At 42.8% G+C, this 23,929-nt stretch overlaps 1 protein-coding gene across 1 annotated transcript in view; it reads right to left on the minus strand.

Annotated features, from left to right (window-relative positions):
• LOC146813094 (putative DBH-like monooxygenase protein 2) overlaps window positions 1-23,929 on the minus strand; it is a 156,871-nt gene that overhangs the window by 123,977 nt on the left and 8,965 nt on the right. The window contains exon 2 of the mRNA XM_085620072.1: window positions 285-431. Within this exon, the coding sequence (XP_085476198.1) occupies window positions 285-431 (147 nt within the window). The remainder of the gene's footprint in view (window positions 1-284; window positions 432-23,929) is intronic.

Below are 23,929 nucleotides of genomic sequence, written 5' to 3' on the forward strand. Positions count from 1 at the left end.
AACCACTATGCTAGGGAACAGTGATCGAGAGAGGAGGCTGATCATGCAAGATACAGGACCTAATTCACAGAGGTAAACTTAGACCTTAAGTATAAGGTTAGACCTGAAGTCTAAGGGCACAATTCAAACGTCCTAAACTTAGACTTCAGGTCTAAATTTAGACTTCAGGTCTATGTTTCTCTTTGGGAATTAGACCCACAATGTGGATTCTTCATTACATCACATGCACTGATTATTATCTCTGACACGGGCAACAATCCCACACCCATGTGATAACCACTTACTGTGACATCGACATCGAAGGGGTCACATGTTCTGAACTTGCGGCTAAATCTCATAGTTGTAATTCCTTCATTTTCAGACAAGAACTCAAGTTTGTAGTTTTGAACAGTATCTAGCACCGGAGTAACTTCCCCAATACCATGGTAGTCCTGAAATAAAGCACAATTTACAAATGATCCTGCGGTACAGAAATACTACGTTGTGGTTCAATGTCAATACAACTCATAAGTCTTGCAAACAAACTTTGCAACGTAGATACCTTTACCTTGCATTCCTTTAGCATACATGGTGAGTATTATAAGGAAAGCGAACACATATTTATAATTGATAAAGGTGGCTCCATTTCCTGTTTGTAGCCACTCTGCCGGGTCAATGGCTCCTGAGTAATGGCGGAATGCATTGAGTCTAATGGATATAGTCAGGGAGCACAATCTGCTCACCTCTGCTTTTCCAGTAATTATGAAGCGCGGGAGGTGAGAAAGAGTGATTGGAGAAGTCTGGTAATTCTCTATTTCTGGCTTTGGACTCTTCTGTTGGCAAAAGTTATTTTTGGGATGGCACGTGCAAAGTGACTTATTTATTTATAATATTGTATATGCATGTGTCACTTTTACTTACTGGCAATGCGACTATACAGCTTACAAGCCATAGCAGGAGTATGATGGTATTTTACAGGCACGGTGTACTGTGCCTGTGGATAGTTGATGTTTATAACACTTTTAAAGCATGCTGGTTGTTAGTTTACTATGACTACAGAAATACATCATGGCAGCATTTACATTGATTGGTTGTGTCTAATACCAATCATTAGTACCTGTGATCAAGGCCCTACGGTGGGCTGAAACGCATCAGGACAGACTACTCTAATGATAGCACACTGCCACCTTTATCAATTTTGCAGTAAACAGAGTGAATCCAGAGATTTGGCTACATGAATTTTATTTTCATATGGAATTCCTGTTCCTGTTTGTAGTCGCTCTGCAGGGTAATGGCTCCTGAATAATGAAGCAATGTGTTGGTTCCGATGGATATATATATATATATATATTACCTACTGGCATTCACCAGTAGGTAGTTATAGTTAGGACCTAGTTACCATAGTTACCATAGGAAGATCGTAACATTCTTTTCCCAATAACTTTGGTGCCGGATGACGAATCTTCGTGAAATTCTCGAAACTGGTGGGGCGCTCCGGTCAGATCCTATCCTGAAAGTTTGGGGGTGATTCGTCAAGTGGGGGCTGAGAAAAAAGGGGGGTCCCAAAACTCATTTTCTCCATGGTTTTTCCTATAGGAAATTATCGAACAGGCTACAGCCCGAACTGCTGAACAAAATTACACCAAATTTTGCAAAAAGGTAGCCCTTGGTTCAGAAAGAGACCTTTTTTTAAATCGTGTAAATCCGTTCAGTAGTACCTGAGAAATTGAAAAAAATAGAGGTCAAAAAATCAATTGCCCATAGGAAACTTTCGACACAGTTATAGCAAAAACTACGGAACGGAATTACACCAAATATGGCAAAAAGGTACTGCTTGGATCAGAAAGTGACCTTTTAAAAAATGGTGTAAATCCGTTCAGTAGTTTTTGAGATATTAGGACATGAAGGTAGTGATATCTATTGCTGCTGTAGATCCACGCACCCTCCTGATCACTAGCTTCATGCTAATTGGCTGTCAACACTCCAAACCAGGAAGTGTTGGCAGCCATCAGAAAAAGAAACATGAAACACAGGAAAAGGGGGCAGGGTAGAAGCACCCTGACCCCCTAGGCCTGCCCAGGGGGTCCCACAAGGACCCCCAGGGCCAAAAAAAGCATTTTGTTTTTTTTAAAAAAATCGGAGAGATTCGCGCACCCAGCGAATTTCTGCGGGAATAACAAAAAACAAAGCGTGGGCTCCCCCAGGGCTTTTTTTTATGTGGGGAGGCATCCAAGCCCCCCCAAGCCCCGGGGATTGGCACCCCCTGGGGCTTTTATTAATAAATTTGCAGTTGACACATAGGCCCCCCGCTGCCCTGGGGACCACCAACCCCCTGGGGCTCTTATTTTTTATTTGTTCCTGTGTGGGGGGGCTCGAGCCCCCCACACGTCCCAGGGACCGCCACCTCCCCGGGGCTCTAATTATTAAAATTGGGGAGTCCGTGATGGACCCCCAAGCCCCGGGGACCACCACCCTTGTGCTTTGCAAATGGTGGGAGGCAGGCCGCGCGGACCCCTTTCCTGGAGCCCTTGATGGTCCTGGGAACCACCACCCCCAGGGCCAGCTCCTGCAGTGTCCCGGGGTGCCCACCCCCGGGACACTGCTGTTTGCAATGACAGGGTGGGAGCCTCGCGTCTCCCGCCCTGTCATTGAAAACTCTGCTTTGCTTCATTGAAGCGAGAGCAGGGAATCCTGCTCTTACACCCTTACCTTCATCTCTACAGACACTCTGACACCCACACTTATACCCATACACTCTAACATCTACTCACATAGCCTTATAGGCACTCTCTCAACCATTGTTTCACCTATGCACATTCTCTCACACCTATTCACGCACCCACACTTACACCTATGCAGACACTCTCACTACCACTCACATATACATATAAACAGTCTCACACCCACATGTACACCCATACAGAAATTCTCAACCTCACTTACAGCCACACTCACATACCCATGCAAACAGTCTGAGACCCACACTCACATAACCATACAGAGAATATTCAGAAACCTGCACAGACACTCGCACACCCAGAATTATAACCAGACAGAAACTGCCACATCTATTCACACACCCACACCCATACAGTCTCACACCCATACTTACACTTATATAGACACTGTTGGACATGGCCCTTATTAGGGGGAATTTACTCCAAACCATTTTGCTTTTACCTCCTAGTCTTTGTTGACACTCTATGCATGACTTAAGGATTCTGGGCACCTTCCCATTGTACTGCGGAGGAAAGGTGCATGCACCCACCTCACCTGCATTAGACAGGGGAGTATATGCAAGGGGTTTAGGTGCCATACCTCTGTGCACCCCGTAAACAGGTACCCAACGTACCTGGGGTGGGTACATCACTGTCTAGTAGTGGTACTTAGCACTGAGTGTGCAATCCACCAGCTAGCCTCTCAATCATGTATCGGGCCATGTCATTGCAGGCCTGTGGGGTGCCATTGCAACCCACCTAGGTTTTTATCACTTACTTCTCAGCCAACCCTGATTGGGTCATCCCATACCATGAGGGCACTCCTCCAGAGAAGCCATGAAGGGCATGGGGGGGTGGTAGGCTGAAGGTCAGGTGGCTACATATGGATGTTCCCAGCCCAGGTAGTTAGGTAGCCCCCACATGAGACTTTCCCTACCTTTGAGTTTGGCTGTTCTCATGGGGCACTCTTGGGGTGTTACTGATTCTCTTGCATGGCTTGAGGGCTCTGAGGATGTCCTCACTGTCAAGGTAGTGTGGAAGTGTGTGTGCCTTCCTACAAAGGTAGGAAGAGGTATTGACATGATGTTCTGAAACATGGGCCAGAGTGCCAACACAGACCTGGGAGTGCGGACTTGCAACTGTGGGGAGTTAACTATGCGCCCAGACTGCCAATACAGGCTGGGTGTGTGTACCATTCCTTCGGCTGCTTCGAATATGTGTCTAGCCTGCCATTGCAGGCTTGAAGATGAGCCCTGGCACGTATAGCTTTTTAAGGAGCCTGGCCTGCCATTGTAGGCCGGTGAGTGAATCCCCGCATCCCTGGTGTTCTAACACCAGGGTCAATCCTGGAATTGCAGGCCTGTGTCCATGCGCTTGCACCTATGGTGCTAGTGGCAAGATGCCTGGTCAACCTTCACAGGCCGCGTGTCTGCAATTGCACGCATGAGGGGGTCAACCCTTATCTGGCAGGCCCTGACATAGTGGTTCTTGTGCACTCGCATCTAAGGTGTTAGGGCCTGGGTGAGCCCCAAAAGCCAGTCTAGTGTCGCAGACTGGTGTGTGAGAACTGGCATCTATCATGATTAAACTCATGAGCAGCATGCCATTGCACCTATGTTGCTTGTTATTGTGTGTACCTGAGCACTGACACCCGTATTAGTTAAACCTGTGTCCAGACTTGGGCAGGTACACTTGTACCCCTGGTCTTGAGGACTATGTGTCCAACCTGCCATTGCAGGTCTGTGTGCGCACTAGCACACATGCGCCCTGATAGTGAAGAATACCTGTGTGTGTGCACTACCTATGAGGCTTGCTATAATCATTGGTAAACAGGGGGAAGTGGTTGATATTAATTCGGGCTGCAAAGTGGATTCCAGCGGAGCAGTCTCAGAATGTTTGCTTTTAATGGATTCGTCATGCCAAAACCTTTCCATTGGTCAAGGGGATTTTGGCATAACTCTCTTAGAAATGCCACTTATAGAATATGAAAGACACACAATTGATGGACGTATTGCAGAACAAATCAAAACATTCACCCCCAGTCAAGAGACATGAGTTAAATCCATTCTTTTGCTCACCATGTGACCCCAGTTTAGACCTGGCCATCTGCAAATCAGTCTTGACCCTGTGCCTCATGGGTACAGTCCAGCCCGAACTGCCAGTCCAGGTCCTCCCTGGACTGGAAACAAGCATCCTAGGACCGGTTTCGGGGTTTCACCCCTCTTCAGCCAGGATAGCTTGATTCCAGCGGCACAGTGAGCCCAGGACCCACATCTGGGCATACCAGCGCACTTAGGACGAGAAATCAAAGACACACAATTGAAGGACGGAATGCAGAACAAATGAAAACATTCACCCCCAGTCAAGAGATCTGAGTTAAATCCATCATTCTTTTGCTCACCTTGCCACCCCAGTTTAGACCTGGCCATATGCAAATCAGTCTTGACCCTGTGCCTCATGGGTACAGTCCAGCCTGAGCTGTGTAGCCAGGTCCTCCCTGGACCATATACAAGTATCCTAGGACCGGTTTTGGGGTTTCACCCCTCTTCAGCCAGGATAGATTGATTCCAGTGGCACAGTGAGCCCAGGACCAACGTCTGGGCATACCTGGTGCACTTAGGGCAAGAAACCAAAGACACACAATTGATAGACTGAATGCAGAACAAATCAAAACATTCACCCCCAGTAAAGAGAATTGAGTTAAATCCATCATTCTTTTGCTCACCATGCCACCCCAGTATAGACCAGGCAAGATGCAAATCAGTCTTGAACCCGTGCCTCATGGGTTCAGTCCAGCCCGAACTGCCAAGCCAGGTCCTCCCTGTACTGGAAACAAGCATCCTAGGACTGGTTTCGGGGTTTCACCCCTCTTCAGCCAGGGTAGCTTGATTCCAGTGGCACAGTGAGCCCAGGACCCACGTCTGGGCATACCTGGCGCACTTAGGGCGAGAAAGCAAAGACACACAATTGAAGGCTGCCGGTCAGGGAGAGGATTATCTTCAAGGCACTCTGCATGTGTCATCGCATTATACTGAGCAGGGCGCCTTTACCCCTTCACAATCTCATTACCCCCTACAGACCGGAGCGGATGCTCAGATCTTCGGGCACTGGACTAGTAGCTGTCCCCAAAATTCGAAAAGCTCGAATGGGGGGGAGGGGGGGGGGGAGATCCTTCAGATTTCTAGCGGCTAAGAACTGGAAAATGCTCCAGATGGAGCTGCGCCTCGAATCCTCAGAGACTAAATTCCGTAAAGCATTAAAAACTCATCTCTTCCGCTCTGCACTGGTGTGACCTCCTTGCCCTAGCCGCCTCTTTTCTTCTCAGCGCAGGGACACGCTGGGGTGCGTAACCATGCGCTTTACAAACTTCCATAATAATAATAATAATAATAATAAGGATGGAATGCAGAACAAATCAAAACATTCATCCCCAGTCAAGAGATCTGAGTTAAATCCATCATTCTTTTGCTCACCATGCCACCCCAGGCATGGGGTGAATGTATGACATTGTTCTGCATTCTGTCCATCAACTGTTGTTTTTGCATTTGTCACCCCGAGTGGGACGGGTATGCCCAGACGTGGGTCCCGTGCTCTCCATGTCACTGGAGTCAAGCTATCCTGGCTGAACGGAGTGAAACCCCGAAACTGGTCCCAGGATGCTTGTTTCCAATCCAGGGAGGACCGGGCTTGGCAGTTCGGGCTGGACTGTTCCCATGAGGCACAGGGTTAAAACTGATTTGCATATAGCTGGGTTCAAACTGGAACGGCATGGTGAGCAAAAAAACTATGGATTTGGGCCCAGATCTCTGTACTGGGGTGAATGTATGACATTGTTCTGCATTCTGTCCATCACCTGTTGTTTTTGCATTTGTCACCCCGAGTGGGACTGGTATGCCCAGAAGGGGGTCCCCATGCTCTCCATGCCACTGGAATCAAGCTATCCTGGCTGAAGAGGGGTGAAATCCCGAAACCGGTCCTAGGATGCTTGTTTCCAGTCCAGGGAGGACCTGGCTTGGCAGTTCAGGCACAGGGTCAAGACTGATTTGCATATGGCTGGGTTCAAACTGGAATGGCATGGTGAGCAAAAAAACGATGGATTTGGGCCCAGATCTCTGTACTGGGGTGAATGTATGCCATTGTTCTGCATTCTGTCCATCAACTGTTGTTTTTAAGTCTCGCTGAGCCAGCGCGCATGCGCTGCCAGCAAGACATTATGTAAGGGAGTTTTCAAAGTGCTACTGCTGGCATAGAGCTACAGTGCATGAGGTGTGCACGCGCGTAAAGCAGCCATATGGCTTTACGTCGCTCTCCCTCATAGCCTCCTCTCCGCCCCCTTCCCTGCTGCTATTTCACACCAGTTTTCTTATGCACAGAACCTCCCCTTCTCACACACCCCCCCCCCCCCCCCCCCCACAGATCACGTCTCGCGGCTGCTCGCGCGGCCAATGCTTGTTTTAAATTACTTTTTGCGTGCGCGCGCACCGAACTCGCTCACCACTTGCGGGTTTTTTTTTATTTCATTTTTGCGCTTGCACTTAACACCTGGGCTTGTTTTTGCTTCATATGAAGAAACCGGGATGTTCACGAGGGAACTTTCTACTATAAACGCGGTACAATAATGAGATGATTAAAATAAAAGGATTGGGGAGTTCATGTGAGTTTCATCCTTCCTGAGGCCCATTTTGCATTCGGCACGGACCCTGTTTTACAGGCTGCATCTGCCTCCTTGGTGCTATTTCAGTTCTGTGGTCCCTCGCCCTTGTCTGTGGTTTGTGTTTTTAAGCATGTTCTTCAAGGCACACAACTTCATAATTAGAAGCAAAGTGACGTAGGCCTTTTCCCTCTAGGGCTTCCGGCGGGGGAGTGAACTTGGCAGTTTGGGCTGGACTGTTCCCATGATGCACAGGGTAAAGACTGATTTGCATATGGCTGGGTTCAAACTGGAATGGCATGGTGAGCAAATAAACAATGGATTTGGGCCCAGATCTCTGTACTGGGGTGAATGTATGACATTGTTCTGCATTCTATCCATCAACTGTAGTTTTTGCACTTATAGAATATGGACATTGCCTTGCTCTAATAGTCTTGTGTGCTGTGGTGCCTGGCTCTGTTGGACACGATGGGTTTGGGGAGCACATACACAGGCCTACCACTAGCCCAACACACCTCTGCCATTGGATGGCCAATGGGATAGATTGGAAGGAAAGGTTTTCACAGTTGGCCTCTAGGGGCTGGATCATGGCTCCACTAAAGATTAAGATCTACATTATGTGGCCCCAAGGCAGGCAGACATACAATTTAAGAAGAAATCTGCAGCTCAGAGGGAAACCCCTTAAACCATCCCTAACTTCAAAGACACACGACAGTATAACTACTGGTGCCATCCTTCAGCAAAGGGCGAGATACACTTGTGGGGATGCAGGCCCAGAGAACATGTACTGTGTGGTTCACACTGCCAGAGGACTCTGTTGTGCACTTAGAAGATTACGGCCACTGAAGGGTACCACATGCCTTTTCTGGATAGTGGCTGGCCTGGGCTGAAGACCTGCAGAAGTGTGGTGGCCTTGGTGCTCTCCAAGGACCTGTCGGTGGGCCTCCTGTTCTCTCGGGGATCTCAAGAACATCAAAGATCTCCTGTAAGGGACCAATACCATTTGCCTGTGATATCGAGAGCGGTGTCCTTTCCTGCCCCCACATCTGCTACTGAATCCCAACGGGTAACATGGTGTGAGCATGGAACGAAGACCTGTGCCTGGAGACCCAATTGTCTATTGCGGAGCCCCGTAAATCTTGTCCATTTGATGCCTGTAATTCGGGGACTCTGAGACCCATAAGCATCTTGTTGAGGGTGAGCAGATTCATCAGTTGGGCCGTTTCGTTGATCGTGCCACATCTCTTGTGCATCACTCCTACTGCATGCTCATTGCATGCTGAGTCTGATTCATAAGGTGCGACCCTCAGAGGTGGGGGTGTAGTACCTTACCCTACCTCAAGTGGCTCTGCTGAACTTGCACCTGTGCGTGTAACCAGACTAGACTGGTACAGCCTGTATCATTGTGCGCTGGACGTTGTGCCTCATTTCAAGGAGATATGGAATTTGCAACTCTTCACTATGTGTGACCGAATTGCCTGTTGCAACCCATATCAATGTGCCCCAGTCATTGTGCCTTATTTAGAGGGAGGTATGTAATTTGTAACTCTTCATGTTGAAGACCTGAAGTATCTAGTAGGACCCATACCAACATGCACCAGACACTGTGCTTGCAGCCCGAGCAGAACAGAAACTTTCACATGCACTCACATACCTATAAAGATACTCTCACAGCCATACTTACACCCATACAGACACTCACAGCCACTCAGTTACACCCATACAAGCACTATCACAGCCAGTCGGATACCTATTCAGACCCTGCCTACCCACTCACATACCCAAACACAGATTCACACTCCCAATCATAGATGCACTCCAAACCCTCTACAAGAACATTTAAAATGTGTTGTTTTGCATTGAATGTGTGCTTATGGTTTGTCCTTTGGATCTGCAGAGTTGAGAATTTTTTTTAGGAAAAGTATTTACAAAGAAAAATCAAAAGTATTTGAAGAATACAGTGGCTCTGATAAGAGCCTTTGTGTTTATTGTGTGTATGTCGTCCCTACACATAAAATAGGATGCAGACTTTCAAATTGTTCAGGAACACCCTTCCTTTCGCTGTGAAATGCAATCCATTGGGTTGGTAAATCCCATCCATGTCAAAGCACAAAGCACAACTTAATATGATTGCAAAGATGATAGCCCAATACAGGAATTAATCTATATCGGCCTTGTAGCAGGAAAACCCTCATAACGTAGTAAAATGACTCCAATTATCTTCAGACTGATACCACTATGGAAGCTCCACATGGCTTTTTTGCTTTGTTTATATTTGGAAGATAGATATATCTATGGCCATGATGTACGAAAATTGGCTTTTAAAAAAACGTGGTTGCAAATTTCAAACCAATTTGTTGTGAACTCAAAGAGATTTTGCCAACCAACCTATGCATTATGTACTCTTGGAGTGGGCCGCAATTCGACCTTCCTCATCAATATTCATGAGGTAGGGCGCAAATTGCAATTCACTATGACTGTGTGCCATTATAGGGATAGTGGCCTATTAGGGTCAAAAGACCACCATGTCAGTTATAATATAATACTTTTTTTTTTAAATGCAGCCCGTTTTCCTTAAACGAAACACATATGCATTTAAGAAAAAAATGCAGTTTAAAAAAATTGTTTCACAATGGTTCCTTAGATCACTGCCAAACAAACGTTCTTCATGGACACAAACCATGGATACATTTCAAACCCCACTTTGCAATTTAGTAATCTGTTACAGAATTGCAAAGTTGGTTTAGGCCATTTTGCGGTTGCAAACCTCTGTCTTGCCATTGCAAAATGGGCTTTTATCAGGCCCTGTGTTTGTTCTCACAGATCTCAGAAGTAGGCCATCTGATATGTTTAAATATACCTTTGGTGATATTACAAGGTTTAATGGGTGTCGGGGGAAGAGTCTGTGTCAGTATTAATCACTACAATTGTTAGTGTTCAGCTTAGTGTTTTAGGATAATGACTACTTTGTGATGTAGTATATAATAATATAGATGAACACATAACTCCCTTGTTGGGCCTCTTTCTTTTCCAGATTAAACAATCTGGTGTCTTAAAGATGTTGTCAGGCCTTAGGTATTTAACCCGATAAAGTAAAGTTAGAGGGTTAAGGTTTTTTCGTTTCCTTTTAGTATATTCATTTTCTCTCCATTTACTTATCTGACACCTCTGAAACTACTCCGGTCTTTAAGAGCCTAAGTATACACAGCTATCCACCATCTGCTCATACACACAGCCAGTTATATCTGCACAAAGGATTTCACAGTTCATTAATTTGCTGTCTACCATCAACCTCTGAATCTCCATTGGGCCGGATATATCAGGTTTGTTGAACCCGTACTACAAGAGGATGGCATTGCCTTTTTGACAAATGAGGGCACCTTGGAATTAGAAGATAACATTATTTAAGATTAGCACAACTTTTCATGGAATTTAAAACTTGTTTAGCATGTGACATTTCATAAGAGGAAATAACAGATGCAATTAAATAAATTAAAATGTGCAAGTTATTGGGACAAGATGATTTTGTCAGCACATTTTTTAAGACAGGATAACTATTACTGATTCTGTGAGGTCTTAAGGAGGTGAAGACAGGTACCTTGAAGCCAATAAAAACAAGTGATTATTCACCTTTTAGTAAAGGGGGGGAAACCTTTGATCTGCCCTAATTATGGGCTGATAACCCTTATTAATGTTTGTATTAAGCTATTGGCCACAATACTGGTTAAAAGACTGCATAGGGAAATCTTCTCCCCAGTTGGCCCTGCCCAGGTGGGCTTTGTGTCAGAAAGTACAACTAGAAACCACTGGGCAGATTTATCAATCTTTCAAGTAGCACAAAGCAAAAAAGCCACCTTGCTGCTCTATTTGAAATGGAAAGGGCAAGAATGCACCATATTCAACATTATATGGTGCATCTCTGTCCTTTACTAGTGCTGCCGTACTTTTGGCTGTCTTGCATCAACACAGACTTGCTTGCATTATGTTGCAAGGGTACCTGTGCTGTGCACAAGATATTTTTGTGCATAAAGGGACACATAAGGGGCAGATTACCCCATACGGATAGTCTGGAACCAGGGCTAGGAAGAAAGGACCTCTGTGCACTTCAAATACCATTCTTTGAAAGCACCCCAACTTCAAAGGCAGAACTGGGTATTCGTACTGAGTCCTTAACACCAACAAATCAGACACTTCTGGACCTACAACTGGACTGTCAGAATAATTGATGTGCTGCATCAATGACTGTTACTCATCTGGACTGCTGACTTAGAAGAACTGTTGTTCTCCTGTGCTGGCTCCTTCTCTCTGACCTTGCTGAACACCTTCAAGAAGACTCTCAAGACCTAGCTCTTTGGCCAAACAGAACTGCTGACCCCCCCACCCCAGCGCCTTGAGACCCTCATGGGTGAGTAGTGCGCTTACACTTCCCTGATTGATTGATTGCTGAGGGAGAGCTGTACTCTGCCTTGCAACCCAAAGTAATCTCCCAGGGCTTGTTGGCCTGCCTCCTGTTTTCAGAGACTCAGGGATATTAAAGCTTCTTCATCTGCTCCTGTGCCTGGTTCACTTGAAGTGGACTCCGATACCTACACCAGTGAAATTGATGCATTTCCTGTCTGCTGGAAGCGCCAACCGATGCACTGACTATTTTGGGGCCTGATAAGGCTCTCCAGGACTGCAGCATCAACTAACGCATACACTGACTGCTGGAAGCAGCACACAGCACATTGCTATTGATGCAGCACTGAAACCATTGCATCACTGCCCTTGCTGAAGGAGGATCAACGCATCTCATCAATAGCGCAGAGTAACCGGGTGCATTAGCTTCAGAATCATCGCATCATGGGTTCAATACTCGTCTTTGGAAACCAGCGTATCGCCATCAGCGCATGGGAAAAATCAATGCCCCCCTCGACTTCGGGAGTGACATAGATGCATCTACCGATGCATTGACCCCGCATCTCGTGTTTGTGACAAGGATCAAGGTACTCTGTTCCCCGGGCCTGACTGGCTCCTGTACCTGGCCCATGCTCCATGGTGGTCTGCTTGAACTATTGACTTTGCCCCTGTCCAGTGTGATCTCAAATAACCCCTAAACGCTTCTAAGTGTTATTTTTATACTTCTTCTAAAATGTATAACTCAACTTCTACTTATTGTTTTTTTCTTGTAGTGGTCTTGAACTATTTACAAAATTATTGTCTATTTTCGTTTTGCATGATGTGAAGCCTTTTTGTGGTGTTTTCATTGTGTTACTGTGTGTGTTGCACAAATACTTTACACATTGCCACTTTAGATAGGCGTGACTGCTCTGTGCCCAGCTACCAGAGGGTGAGCACAGGTTATCTTTTAGTGTGCATCTGACTTACCCTGACTAGAGTGGTGGTCCCTACTTAGACTGGGTGCATACCCATGCCAACTAGAGACTCCCATTTCTAACAGTTGTGTATTTATATATCTTGGGTACCCTAACATTTATAAGAAGTCCTTCAAGTCTTCCATTAGACCATGATACTAACAGGACACCCTTTTCTCTTCTGGCCTAATGGTCTCGGCTTTTAGGCACTTAAAGGCAGTCAGGTAAATCAGTAAATGGTTGGCTTGTGGCAGATTCAAGAACTCATTGCCTGTTTACTGCATGACTGTGTGCATATGTGTGCATATGACCAATTTTATTATATAATACAGGAGAAGTAAGTTTTCTCCACTGTAATTATTGACCAAGTATCTGCATTTCCCCCCAGATGATGTAAAATACCACGTTGGATTATTTATCCAGTACGGAGACAAGGTGAAGATGGCACTGATTCATTTAAATATCAAACAATGTAATGGCCCAAACATTAGGTGAGTGATAACACTCACTGAAATGGAGGAGTACACTTGGATTAGCTGAAGACTTCATGTGTTAGGGCACTGACTGGAATTGCGCTGTCACTGACCCCTCCCCCCACAGACAGTCATCTGAGCAGTTGCTGGTTGAACAACACTTGTGATATACACCCTAAATATTGAGTCAAAAATATCGTTTAACCATGATATTGTGGTAAAAATATCAGGGCAAAAGATTTTGCTGATTAAAAAAACAATATACCTCTGATATTTTTAACAAATTACAATCATATAGAAGTTTAAAATATAACTTACTATAATATTGTTCTTTATTATGGTGTTTCATAATGTGTTTTTAGTTCAATGTTGTTGTGAAACTTATTTTAAATAATTTTTAAATATTCTCTAGTTATCTATACTTTTTTGGGGTGTTTATTTATAATTGAGTTTTCAGGTTAATTGGGGGTTTGTATGGGCAGTGTTTTTAAATTATTTATTATGATTTATTAATTAGTCAGGTAATGGTTAATTTTTCATATTTTTTATTGTTTGTGTATGTAATAATATTTTATTAAACATTGTCAACATTTTAATTTCAGGATGTGGGGAGTATTGGGGAATCTACTGGGTAGTGCATAGCTAATAGATTAATAATAACTGATTATAGAATAATTGTCCCAATTTCAAGTTTGTAAATTTAAAAAGTAATTTATCTATTTGTTTAAAAAGTTTTAATTTATAAACATGTTTGTTTATATGTTTAGTTGAATACTATTTTATGTTTTTTAATGGAAAATGTTGGGTATTTGGTTAGGGGTTAGTATTTTTAATTTTTACATGTATACTCATTATTGCTACATGTTTAAAAATTTTAAATTGCATTGTTTGTGTTTTCCATATTTTTTTATCACTTTAAATTTTTGCTTTGTGGTGTGTATTAGAGGAACGTGATCGTATTTTAAAATAGTTACATTATAATTAAATCATATGTTTATCATTACAGATTTTATTCTTCTTCTTTCAGGTTAATTTGTTATGCTCAGGGTATTTGAGGGATGCTTTTATTTTAATTATTATTTAGTCATTAATATAGATCAGAAATGTGCAATTTTGATGTATTTATCTTTTTTAGGATATGGATTTGCAAATTTTCGAAATGCTTTACATTTGCAAATGTTTAATACATTTGGAATATGAATGCATTTACTGTACATGTATGAAATCATGTGTAATGTTTATTTATTTTATTTGTACCCCCTTAACGTATTCAATGTACCTAATATTTGTTAGACTGAAGAGAGAATATTAAATCTTATCCCTCTTACTTTATGGACTTTCTCCGATGTATATTAGACTAGAATCAGATGATTAAATCTCACACACCCAACCCAATATGATCACTTTTTCTACTGTCTTTTATGTGCACTTTTGCCAATGTTTGTGAGACTGGAGTTAGCATAGTAAATCAGACTCTCCAAATGTACTCACTTTCCCCAATGTTTGGTGGATTGCTGTTAGATCAGTCAATCAGAACCCTTTTCACATCTCATTGTTTTCACTTTCACAGTGTTTGCTAGATTGACTGAATCATCTCCACCCAATGTATTCTCTTTCTCAACTGATAGGATTTAGAATAGTAAATCTGATCTCCACCCATACCCTACAATATATGCACTTTCCCCAATGTTTGTTAGGTTTGAGTTTTCACAGTGCAGTTAATGCCCCAAGGTATGTCTGCTTCCCAAGTTTTTTTAGGATTTAGTATGAATATCTTCATTTTTTTATAATAATAATAGGAATTTGGTTGCTAAATATTACTTTATCCAGTCATTTTTTAAAGATATTTTGAGTATTTAAAAGGAACAAATATATGCAATTCCAAACAATGCATTTTTTCATACATTTTCTATTGTTTTTTATTTTTTAAAGTGTTTAATATAGGTTTCATTTTTTAGAATTTTTAAAAACAATCATTTTTGTAATGCATTTTCAATATTATATTTGTTTGATACATTCCAAATATATGTTAATATAAGGCTTTGATTTATTTAGCATCATATGTTTTTGTGGTGTTTTATTCTTAGATATTTTAGAAATATTACATAGTTTTTAAACATTAAAGATGTTTTATGTGTATAATAAATGTATGAGAGTAAGTTATATAATCCCAGTTGAATAAACATTGGGGAACGTGTATATATCTGGGTAAATGTGTGTCAAATTACATAAACAATATAAATGCACATGAATTGTTATTTATTCTTTTAAACAAATAAATACAAACCTTAAATACATAATCAAGTTGAAACATGAAATTCATTTGAATAAATGAACATATTAAATAAATCATAATTAAAATAAACAGTACTTCTAAACCGACCCCACAAAATGCACCAAAGTAAAATAAAAGTAATACGATTTTAAGGCTTAAGTGCTGTAGTAGGGTTTGGGTGACTAGTGCTATTTTAAAAGGTTTATATTCATTGTTGTTAATTGTGTAATATGTCACATTTGCAATGTCTGAATTGACATTTATAATTGTTTGTTTATTGGGAGTGAGAAGTATACTGAGGAAAGCGTGGTTAGTGCTTTTGTTTATTGAAAAGTTAAATATTAGTTTAATATTATTAATACTCCTCGCATAACCCCACAAAACACACAATCATTAATTAACAGTAATAAAATTGTATTACTGTTATTTTATATTTCTGTTATTTACCGGCGGGGGCACCCTGACCCCCTTATGGTGGGGAGTTCAAGGGTGTCTGTGGGGGTGACAACATACACCTTCCTACATGGAATGTGCATGGCATGGGTTCTGCCAACAAATACTATAATATACAGGCATCTTTGAAAAGCAGGTGGGTTGATGTGACTTTCCTGCAAGAAACACACTTAGCAGACGGGGAAGCCTCCAAATTTAAAAGGCAAGGGAGGAGGCATGCTTTTGCCAAAGGTTGCTCTTCCTTTGCAAGGGGAGTGCTGATATGAGTGAGGTTCGGAACATTGTTTTAAGCCACAGGGGTAAAAAGTGATAGGAAAGGTAAATATATGTTTGTGTAGGAGGACTCAATGGCAAACAGTTCTTGCCCTCCTATTGTTTTTAGATGTGTACTCCCTGATGATCATAGGTGTAGATTGCATTTGCATGACAGACACAGATCTGGATAAGTCAGTGCCTCCACTTCCAGACTCACCAGGTGTTTCGACTGCCCGGTACTTCAGAGACTGGCTGCCATACTGGGGACTGAGTGACGGTTAAAGGCTAAGGAAAGAATGAAGTATGCTCCCCAGGAATAGACCAACACATTACTTGCATGCAATATTTGGCCATTATAATCTTTGCAAAAGACACACAATTGATGGACGGAATGCAGAACAAATCAAAACATTCACCCCCAGTCAAGAGATCTGGGTTAAATCCATCATTCTTTTGCTCACACTGCCCCCCAGTTTAGACCTGGCCATATACAAATCAGTCTTCACCCTGTGCCTAATGGGAACAGTCCAGCCCGAATTGCCAAGCCAGGTCCTCACTGGACCGGAAACAAGCATCCTAGGACTGAGTTCGGGGTTTCCCCCCTCTTCAGCCAGGATAGCTTGATACCAGTGACACAGTGAGCCCAGGACCCACGTCTGAGCATACCTGGCGCACTTAGGGCGAGTAAGCAAAAGACACAGTTGATGGACAGAATGCAGAACAAATCAAAACATTCACCCCAGTCAAGAGATCTGGGTTAAGTCCATCATTCTTTTGCTCACCATGCCACCCCAGTTTAGACCTAGCCATATGCAAATCAGTCTTGACCCTGTGCCTCATGGGAACAGTCCAGTCAGAACAGTCATGCCAGGTCCTCACTGGACTGGAAACAAGCATCCTAGGACCGCTTTCTGACCTCTTTTAGTTTCTCAGCATTCCTAGATATGAAAAAGTTGAAACTCTCTCAATAGGGGTCCCGCCCACATGATGCTGTCTAGACTTCAGTCTGGTACTCCCGCATGTCATGAGAAAAGTTCTCTTTAGATTTAACTGTAAATCTATATTAGTCATAAACAATGCAAAGTTTTCTATAAGGAGTTGCAATCCATTTGCTGTTCTGGACATTAACACTTCATCGTCTGCATAGAATAAAACAGGCGTAGAACGTATTCCTATTTTTGGGGGATCTGCATTTAAGGTTTGTAAAAGAGGGTCGACATTATTAATATAAAGGGAAAATAAAAGTGGCACTAACACGCACCCTTGTCTAATACTGCGCATAACTCTGAAGACCGATGTCCATTCTCCCTTTTTCCCAAAACAAAATTAGAATTTAGAAGATCATAAATCTGGGAGAGATATGCTATAATGTCTATCGGTGCCCCTAGATCTTTCAGTATTTTCCATAATTTATGGTGATTAACTAAATCAAAAGTGCTGGTAAGGTCGACAAAACATAAATGAAGCGCCCCTTCCTTTGCTAATGTATATTTCCCTATTAATAATTCTAGATTCAAACATTGCTCTACTGTCCCTATACTTCTTCTGAACCCATACTGGGCCTCTGTTAGGATATTTCGCTCACTAACCCAATTTTCAAGCCTTTCTAAAATGATACGGCCCATCACTTTCAAAGAGGACTCCAGAAGGGATAATTGGCGATAACAGCTTGCTTTCCCTCTGTCCCCTTTTTTAAAAATAGGGATGATAATGCTTTCAGTCCATGTAACAGGTATTGACCCCCCACAAATAGCATTAGAAACTTTCAATAAACAGGGTATCCAGAGATCCATATTATTTTTAAAAACATCAATTGGTACTCCATCTGCACCTGCTGCTTTACCATTAGCACTTTTATATAGTGCTAGTTTAATTTCTTCTTGACTTATTGGGGCAATACCAGTTGGCTCAACTTGTATAAAATCACCAGTTTCGCATCAGTTATGCTTATTGCTTCAGGATTAAAAATACTTTCAAAATGGGATATCCATTCTTTAGGGGCTATTCCAGCATCAATTTGAACTGCATTGTTCTCTTTGAAAAAAGGGTGGTTAATTGTTTTCCAAAGATGAGCTTGGTCATTTACCTCAACTGCTTTGATTAGCTTCTCCCAAGCCTTCTCACGGATCTCCCTTTTCCTTTTAAACAAGGAGTATTTTTAGTCTTTCCTCGCCATTCTGATTCTAGCACTACCCCTAGGTATTTGCTTCAGTTCCATTTTTAGTTCTCCATTCAACCTAGTGCATTCATGATTGAACCATCTTGGGTTAGAATCATATGGTTTATTCCTACTCTTAATTGTCAAGTCGGCTGAGAATGTAGATGTAATATTACAAAAAGCTGTTATGACTGTCGAGTCAAGGGAGGAACCATCTGAACAAATATCAAGGTCTTTTTGTATTTTACCTAGGAGCTTGTCCATAAAAATTATTGGATTCACTCCCGACCACTTTGAGATACCAATATTTCCTTGGGTACTAATATTCATATCCATTCTTTTCTCCTGTGCTTTTGCTGTCATATTTAATCCTAGTGACACAATTAAAGGATGATGGTCGCTGTTGAGACTAGCATTAATTTGTGTATTTACCACCGGGTCATAACAGTTTGAAGATACTATAATATGATCTATATTCGAGGAGGAATACCTCCCTACGAAGGTTTGTAGATCAGTTTTCCCATCTTGGCTCGAGGGTTCTAGAAGTACTAAATCATATTTATGTATGACATTATTTAATATCTTCCCATACATATTATGAACAAAATGTGGGATCCTATCTTCTAGGTGATCACAATACCCACAGGGCTCTCCCACTTCATATTCACAGCTAGCACAATTAAAATCTCCTGACCAAACTAAAATATGTCCCCTTCAAAACCCTTTAGAAAATTATCTAAATCTAATTCTAGTGCTTCAATTACCTTACTTTTAGTATTATCAAAATGTTATTATAAAAATGAATTACAACGATGGCCTCTTTCCCTTCCAAAAGAAAGTGCAGGAACTGATAATAGTGATGACAAACTTTTTCTTTAGAATCAAGGGTGTATTTACTGCGATTAAGGCGGCTAGACCCCCCTTTTGCTCTGCCCATCCCAGAAGGGCTGGCGCTAGTACAAATTGATTGATATCCATTAATAAAGAAGGGATCAGTACACCATGTCTCCTGGATTAAAACGATCGCACACACATCCAGAGTTTTTAGCCATTCATCATCACTAATCTTATTTCTGATCCCAGCAACATTCCATGTCATGATATTTAGGAATTCGCTGTAATGTGTAGACGGATCATCAGTTGTGGAGATGTCCATTAATCGCGGTTTATTTTTGCCCAGACTAGACTCCGTTAATAGGTCTTTATTTGTTAATATGAATCTTGCGGCATTTTCATAATCAATATTTAAATTAATGGGATGCTCAATATCCCTATTTATATATAACTCATCTTCTGTCTATTTATCCTCCAATTGAATTTGTATTATTGTCGCTGTTTCTGGAGGGATGTGTAGAATGTTTTGGTCCTTTTCCAAGCCATGGGTTGCCATTTCCATTCCAAGTCAGTCCAATTCACTACAGCGTCTCAAAGGTAAATATCTATTGGTCAAGGGTACATTTATCAAATAATTATTTCTTATGTTGGTCTTACTATAATCACTTTCTGGCCTATAATAGAAACCCAAAGGTACAGCAAAAATTTGGCCAGGCTAATTTCTACAAGGCCATTTGTCCTCATCCAAGAGTACTTTCAACAAATCACCCACCAATATACTATTCTTAAAATTTACCACCACACAGTCTCCCTAACATACCTTTCTGGATGTACCCACCCAGTCTACCCTCCTCAGCATTATAATGTCCCGATATAGGGTATGTACCCCAACATTTGTCTTTCCAGAAATCCAATCAACTACTTTGTTCTTCAGCATTTCATACGTCTCCCTCTGGTGTTTGGCTAATTTCGAGATGTTATTCAGGATAATGACATACAGGTTGCCTGTGGTGGGAGATTTAGAGTCACTTGAATATTGTCCGTGCCTTCGATGTCTCCTATTCTTCTGTTCTTTGGTAATATGTTTAAGGACCCCTTCTGATGGGATATATAATCTTTCTGTGACCTTACACTTTGTTGCATATCCATATTCTCCTTCATTAACTCTGTTAGGTATAATTCTCCGCTTACCCCTGTCAGGTTTACCAACACTATTAATATGGCCCTTAAGTGTTTCCGTTAAATTTCCATTTGGGATATTTATACAGGGGATCTTATTTATTACATTTGGCAGATTTAAAGGTTGTGCTTTAGTAACCATCTCTAATAGGGAAGACATATCATTCCTTAATAGTTTTATTTTGGACATTAAGCGTTTTTATATACAGTCCATTTTTCCATGGATTCTCTTAAATAGAGTCTCAATGTCTTGTGACTTCTGTTTGTAGGGTTACTGTTAGACCTGGCACCATTGGCGTGAGTCTCCCTTCCATTTTTCGCTGTGTCTCCTCTGTTTTTGCTGGTAATAGATGCTCTGGGCGCTGTGCCACTGCCATTCAGTGCCACAGCGCGAATGCTTCCTGTGTAAAGATGACATGTGAATTGGTGCATCCATGATTGGCTTATTTGGCTTGCCTGTTAGTCCCTAGTAGCGTGGCCTGTGTGTGCCCAGGGCTGGTAAACCAAATGCTGCTGGTGGGCCTGCAGCGCTGGTTTGCGCCACCCACAGAAGCAGCTTGTAAAGTGTGTCTCAGACCTGCCACCGCAGTGTCTGTGTGCAGTCCAGAACTGCCATCTTGGCTGTGAAGTGCACCCACTTCCCAGCCCCTGAACCTTCCCTTGGCATCATGTAAGCCACCCCTATGGTAGGGTGCATTGTATGTGTAAGGTAGGACATGCTCTGATGTGTGTAGAATGTCCTGGTAGTGAATTACACCCAATTTCGTTTTTCACTAGTGGAAGGCTACCTGTTCTCCATAGGCCAGAAAGGGAGGTTTGGCTATTACATTCTATAGTACTAACTGACCCATAGAACATGGTAGAAAAATGAATTTAGTATGCCTGAGATCAGAATATTAAAATACATCTTTTAGCGAAGTTTATTTTTATCTTCTGTATTTGAAAATACCACTTTTAGAAAGTAGGTATTTTCTCGCCTAAGCCTTCCAGTGTGCTCTGCTGTTATGTGTATTGGCTGTCTGGTTTTGGAGGGACAGGGCAAGCTGAGTCAGACCTGGGTTGAATAAAGAGATCTGCATTGGAGTATGGGGAGGGGCAGCTCCTGGACCTGAATACGGCTGTGCCTGGCAAGGTGTATGCTGGCTCCACCTCCCACTGTGCGTCTGATGGCAGACCCCCTTTCTGAAAGGAAGGATGCAGCCTGGTAAACAAAGTGTTCCAGGGCTGGGTAGAACTGGTTCTGGCTGGGTTCAGTGACTTGTGACTCTGTAGAACAAAGACTTTTGGGGTATAAATATCTGTGCCCAAACGCCTACAATTTGTATTGCTCCTGGACAACAAGAAGAACCTCTGTCCGTGTAACTTCAGGAATCTTCATGAGAAGGACTGTCCTTGTGCTTGTGTGCTGTTTCTTGGACTGGCCTGCAGTGGTTACTACTGGACTTGGAAGAAGAGGAAAAGGACTTTGAAGGAACTTTTATTTTTGCTACAGCAATCACCCAGGGGCTAGAAGAGAGCCAGCCTCCTGCAGGTGTCTCAGGCACATCAGACTCCACCACCAGCCTCCTGTTTCCTCCCAGCAAGGATTTCTATCTGCAGGTGAGGCTCCTTTGAATTTCAGGGCCTCTAGTTCTACTGTGGAGAAGAGAGTGCTGAAAATCATCGCTAACGCCCGTTAGCGAGCCGCTGCAGCTGAAAAGCGTAAGGAAAATCGTTGCTTTGCTCGCTACCGGAGATAATCGCATCACCTGTTCGCGGGCAGCCAAACGCTCGCTAACCCGAAGATTATCACATTGCATGTTAGCGGGCCACAAAATGCTCACCAACCAAAGATCATCACATCGAGTACATCGCTTCACGACATCGCAGAGCGGACGCCGAGCGTTCGCCATTTCTATCTCATTGCATCAGGATCGTTGCTCCCTCGAGGAGCGCCATTTTCTTTCATCGCAACAAGATCGCACACGCAACAGGCTCAGCGCATCTTCCTCCCTTCGCGGCAAGGATTTTATCGCATCGCCGGCTTAGCGTGCAGAAGTTTGTCGCTTTGTCCTGCACACAAATCAGCGCATCATCCTCCCTTGTGGCAAGGATTCAACGCATCGCTGGTTAGCGTAAGGAAAATCATCGCTACAACTCCTTAGCGACATTTTTGTTGCTTTGCTACAGAATCCAGGTATCTTGTGAGTAAAAGGGTCGCAGAGACCACTGCTTTGAACTGAACTCCTATTTGCACACCTTGAACAATTTTTGCAACCATTTTAGAGTAACCCTATTTTCTAGTATTGTGGATTTTTACTGATATTAGTCTTGTGTTAAGCCTATATATAAAGATACTTATTTTTTATAATTACGTGTGTGGTGTCCCTTTGTAGTGTTCTTCACTGTGTTACTGTGTATGGTCTTAAATGCTTCACACACTGCCTCTGAGATAAGCCTAGCTGCTCGTGCTACGTTACCACAGGGTTGAGCAGCGGTTATCAAAGGGTGTAGTCTGCTTACACTGACTTAGGAAGAAGGGTCCCTACTTGGACAGTGGCCAGCCGTTGCCAACTAGAGACCCCCATTTCTAACATTGGTGGTCAGCGGTGAGGATCTGGACTTGCATTTATGATTGCATACAGAAATTATAGTGTACACTACTAGTGAGTGCAGACCATAACATAACCACGTACGTTTGAGGTTTTTGTTCTATTTTTGATTATTATTGCCAGTTATTGCTACAATGCGCAAGCCCAGATCCAATGCCTCTGAGGATCTCTCCTGGGAGAGAAATTAGAAACCTACAATGCCAAGCAGCTCAAATATTTTTGCAAACACTTCACAGTCCCTATCACAGGTCTCACTAGAAGGGAAGAGTATTACAAGGCGCTGAAGACCTGGTTAGAAGCCAGAGATGCCCCTAGGAATATGGAAGAGCCTGTGGAGGGGGGAGAGAATGCAGGAGAGCAGCAGGATGAAGTGGTAGATTTGGTAGGGGATAAAGCAGCTTACAGCCCGGGCACTAGTGTGTCCTCAAGGGGTCTTACTCCAGAAGAGATGGAGGGCAGGAAGAGAGATTTGCGGCATAATATGGAGATTGCTAAGCTTAAATTGGATGGTCAGAGGGACCTAGAGAATAAGAAGTTAGAATTTGAAATGATGAAAGTGAAACTTGAACATGAGAGAATTTTGAGGGAGTTGGAGATTAAGGCAAAGAGTATAGAGGTCTCCCCCTCTGGTGGCAGCATACCAGTAGTGCATACTGAGAGTAGAGTGTATATACCTAAAGAGGTTATTAAGGATTTCCATAAAAGTGAAGATATTGGGCAATGGTTTGCAGCTTATGAATTAGCTATGGTGTCCCACCGGGTCCCTGAGAAGGATTGGGGAGCTGGGTTGTGGGGACGCTTTGTGAGTGAGGGGAGGGATACCTTGTTGGACCTGCCCCCAGAAAGTAGGATTGTTTATGCCCACATGAAGGAAGCTTTGATTACCCGCTATGGTTTGACCCCTGAAATGTACAGGCAGAGATTTAGAACCTGCAAGAAGCTAGAGGGTACCACGTGGGTTGAATATATGTGTCTTTTTTTTGCAAAGCAATGGAGCGCTGGGTAAAAGG

This window comes from Triturus cristatus, chromosome 7 (genome assembly GCF_964204655.1).
Source record: "Triturus cristatus chromosome 7, aTriCri1.1, whole genome shotgun sequence".
In the NCBI taxonomy this organism is placed as follows: domain Eukaryota; kingdom Metazoa; phylum Chordata; class Amphibia; order Caudata; family Salamandridae; genus Triturus; species Triturus cristatus.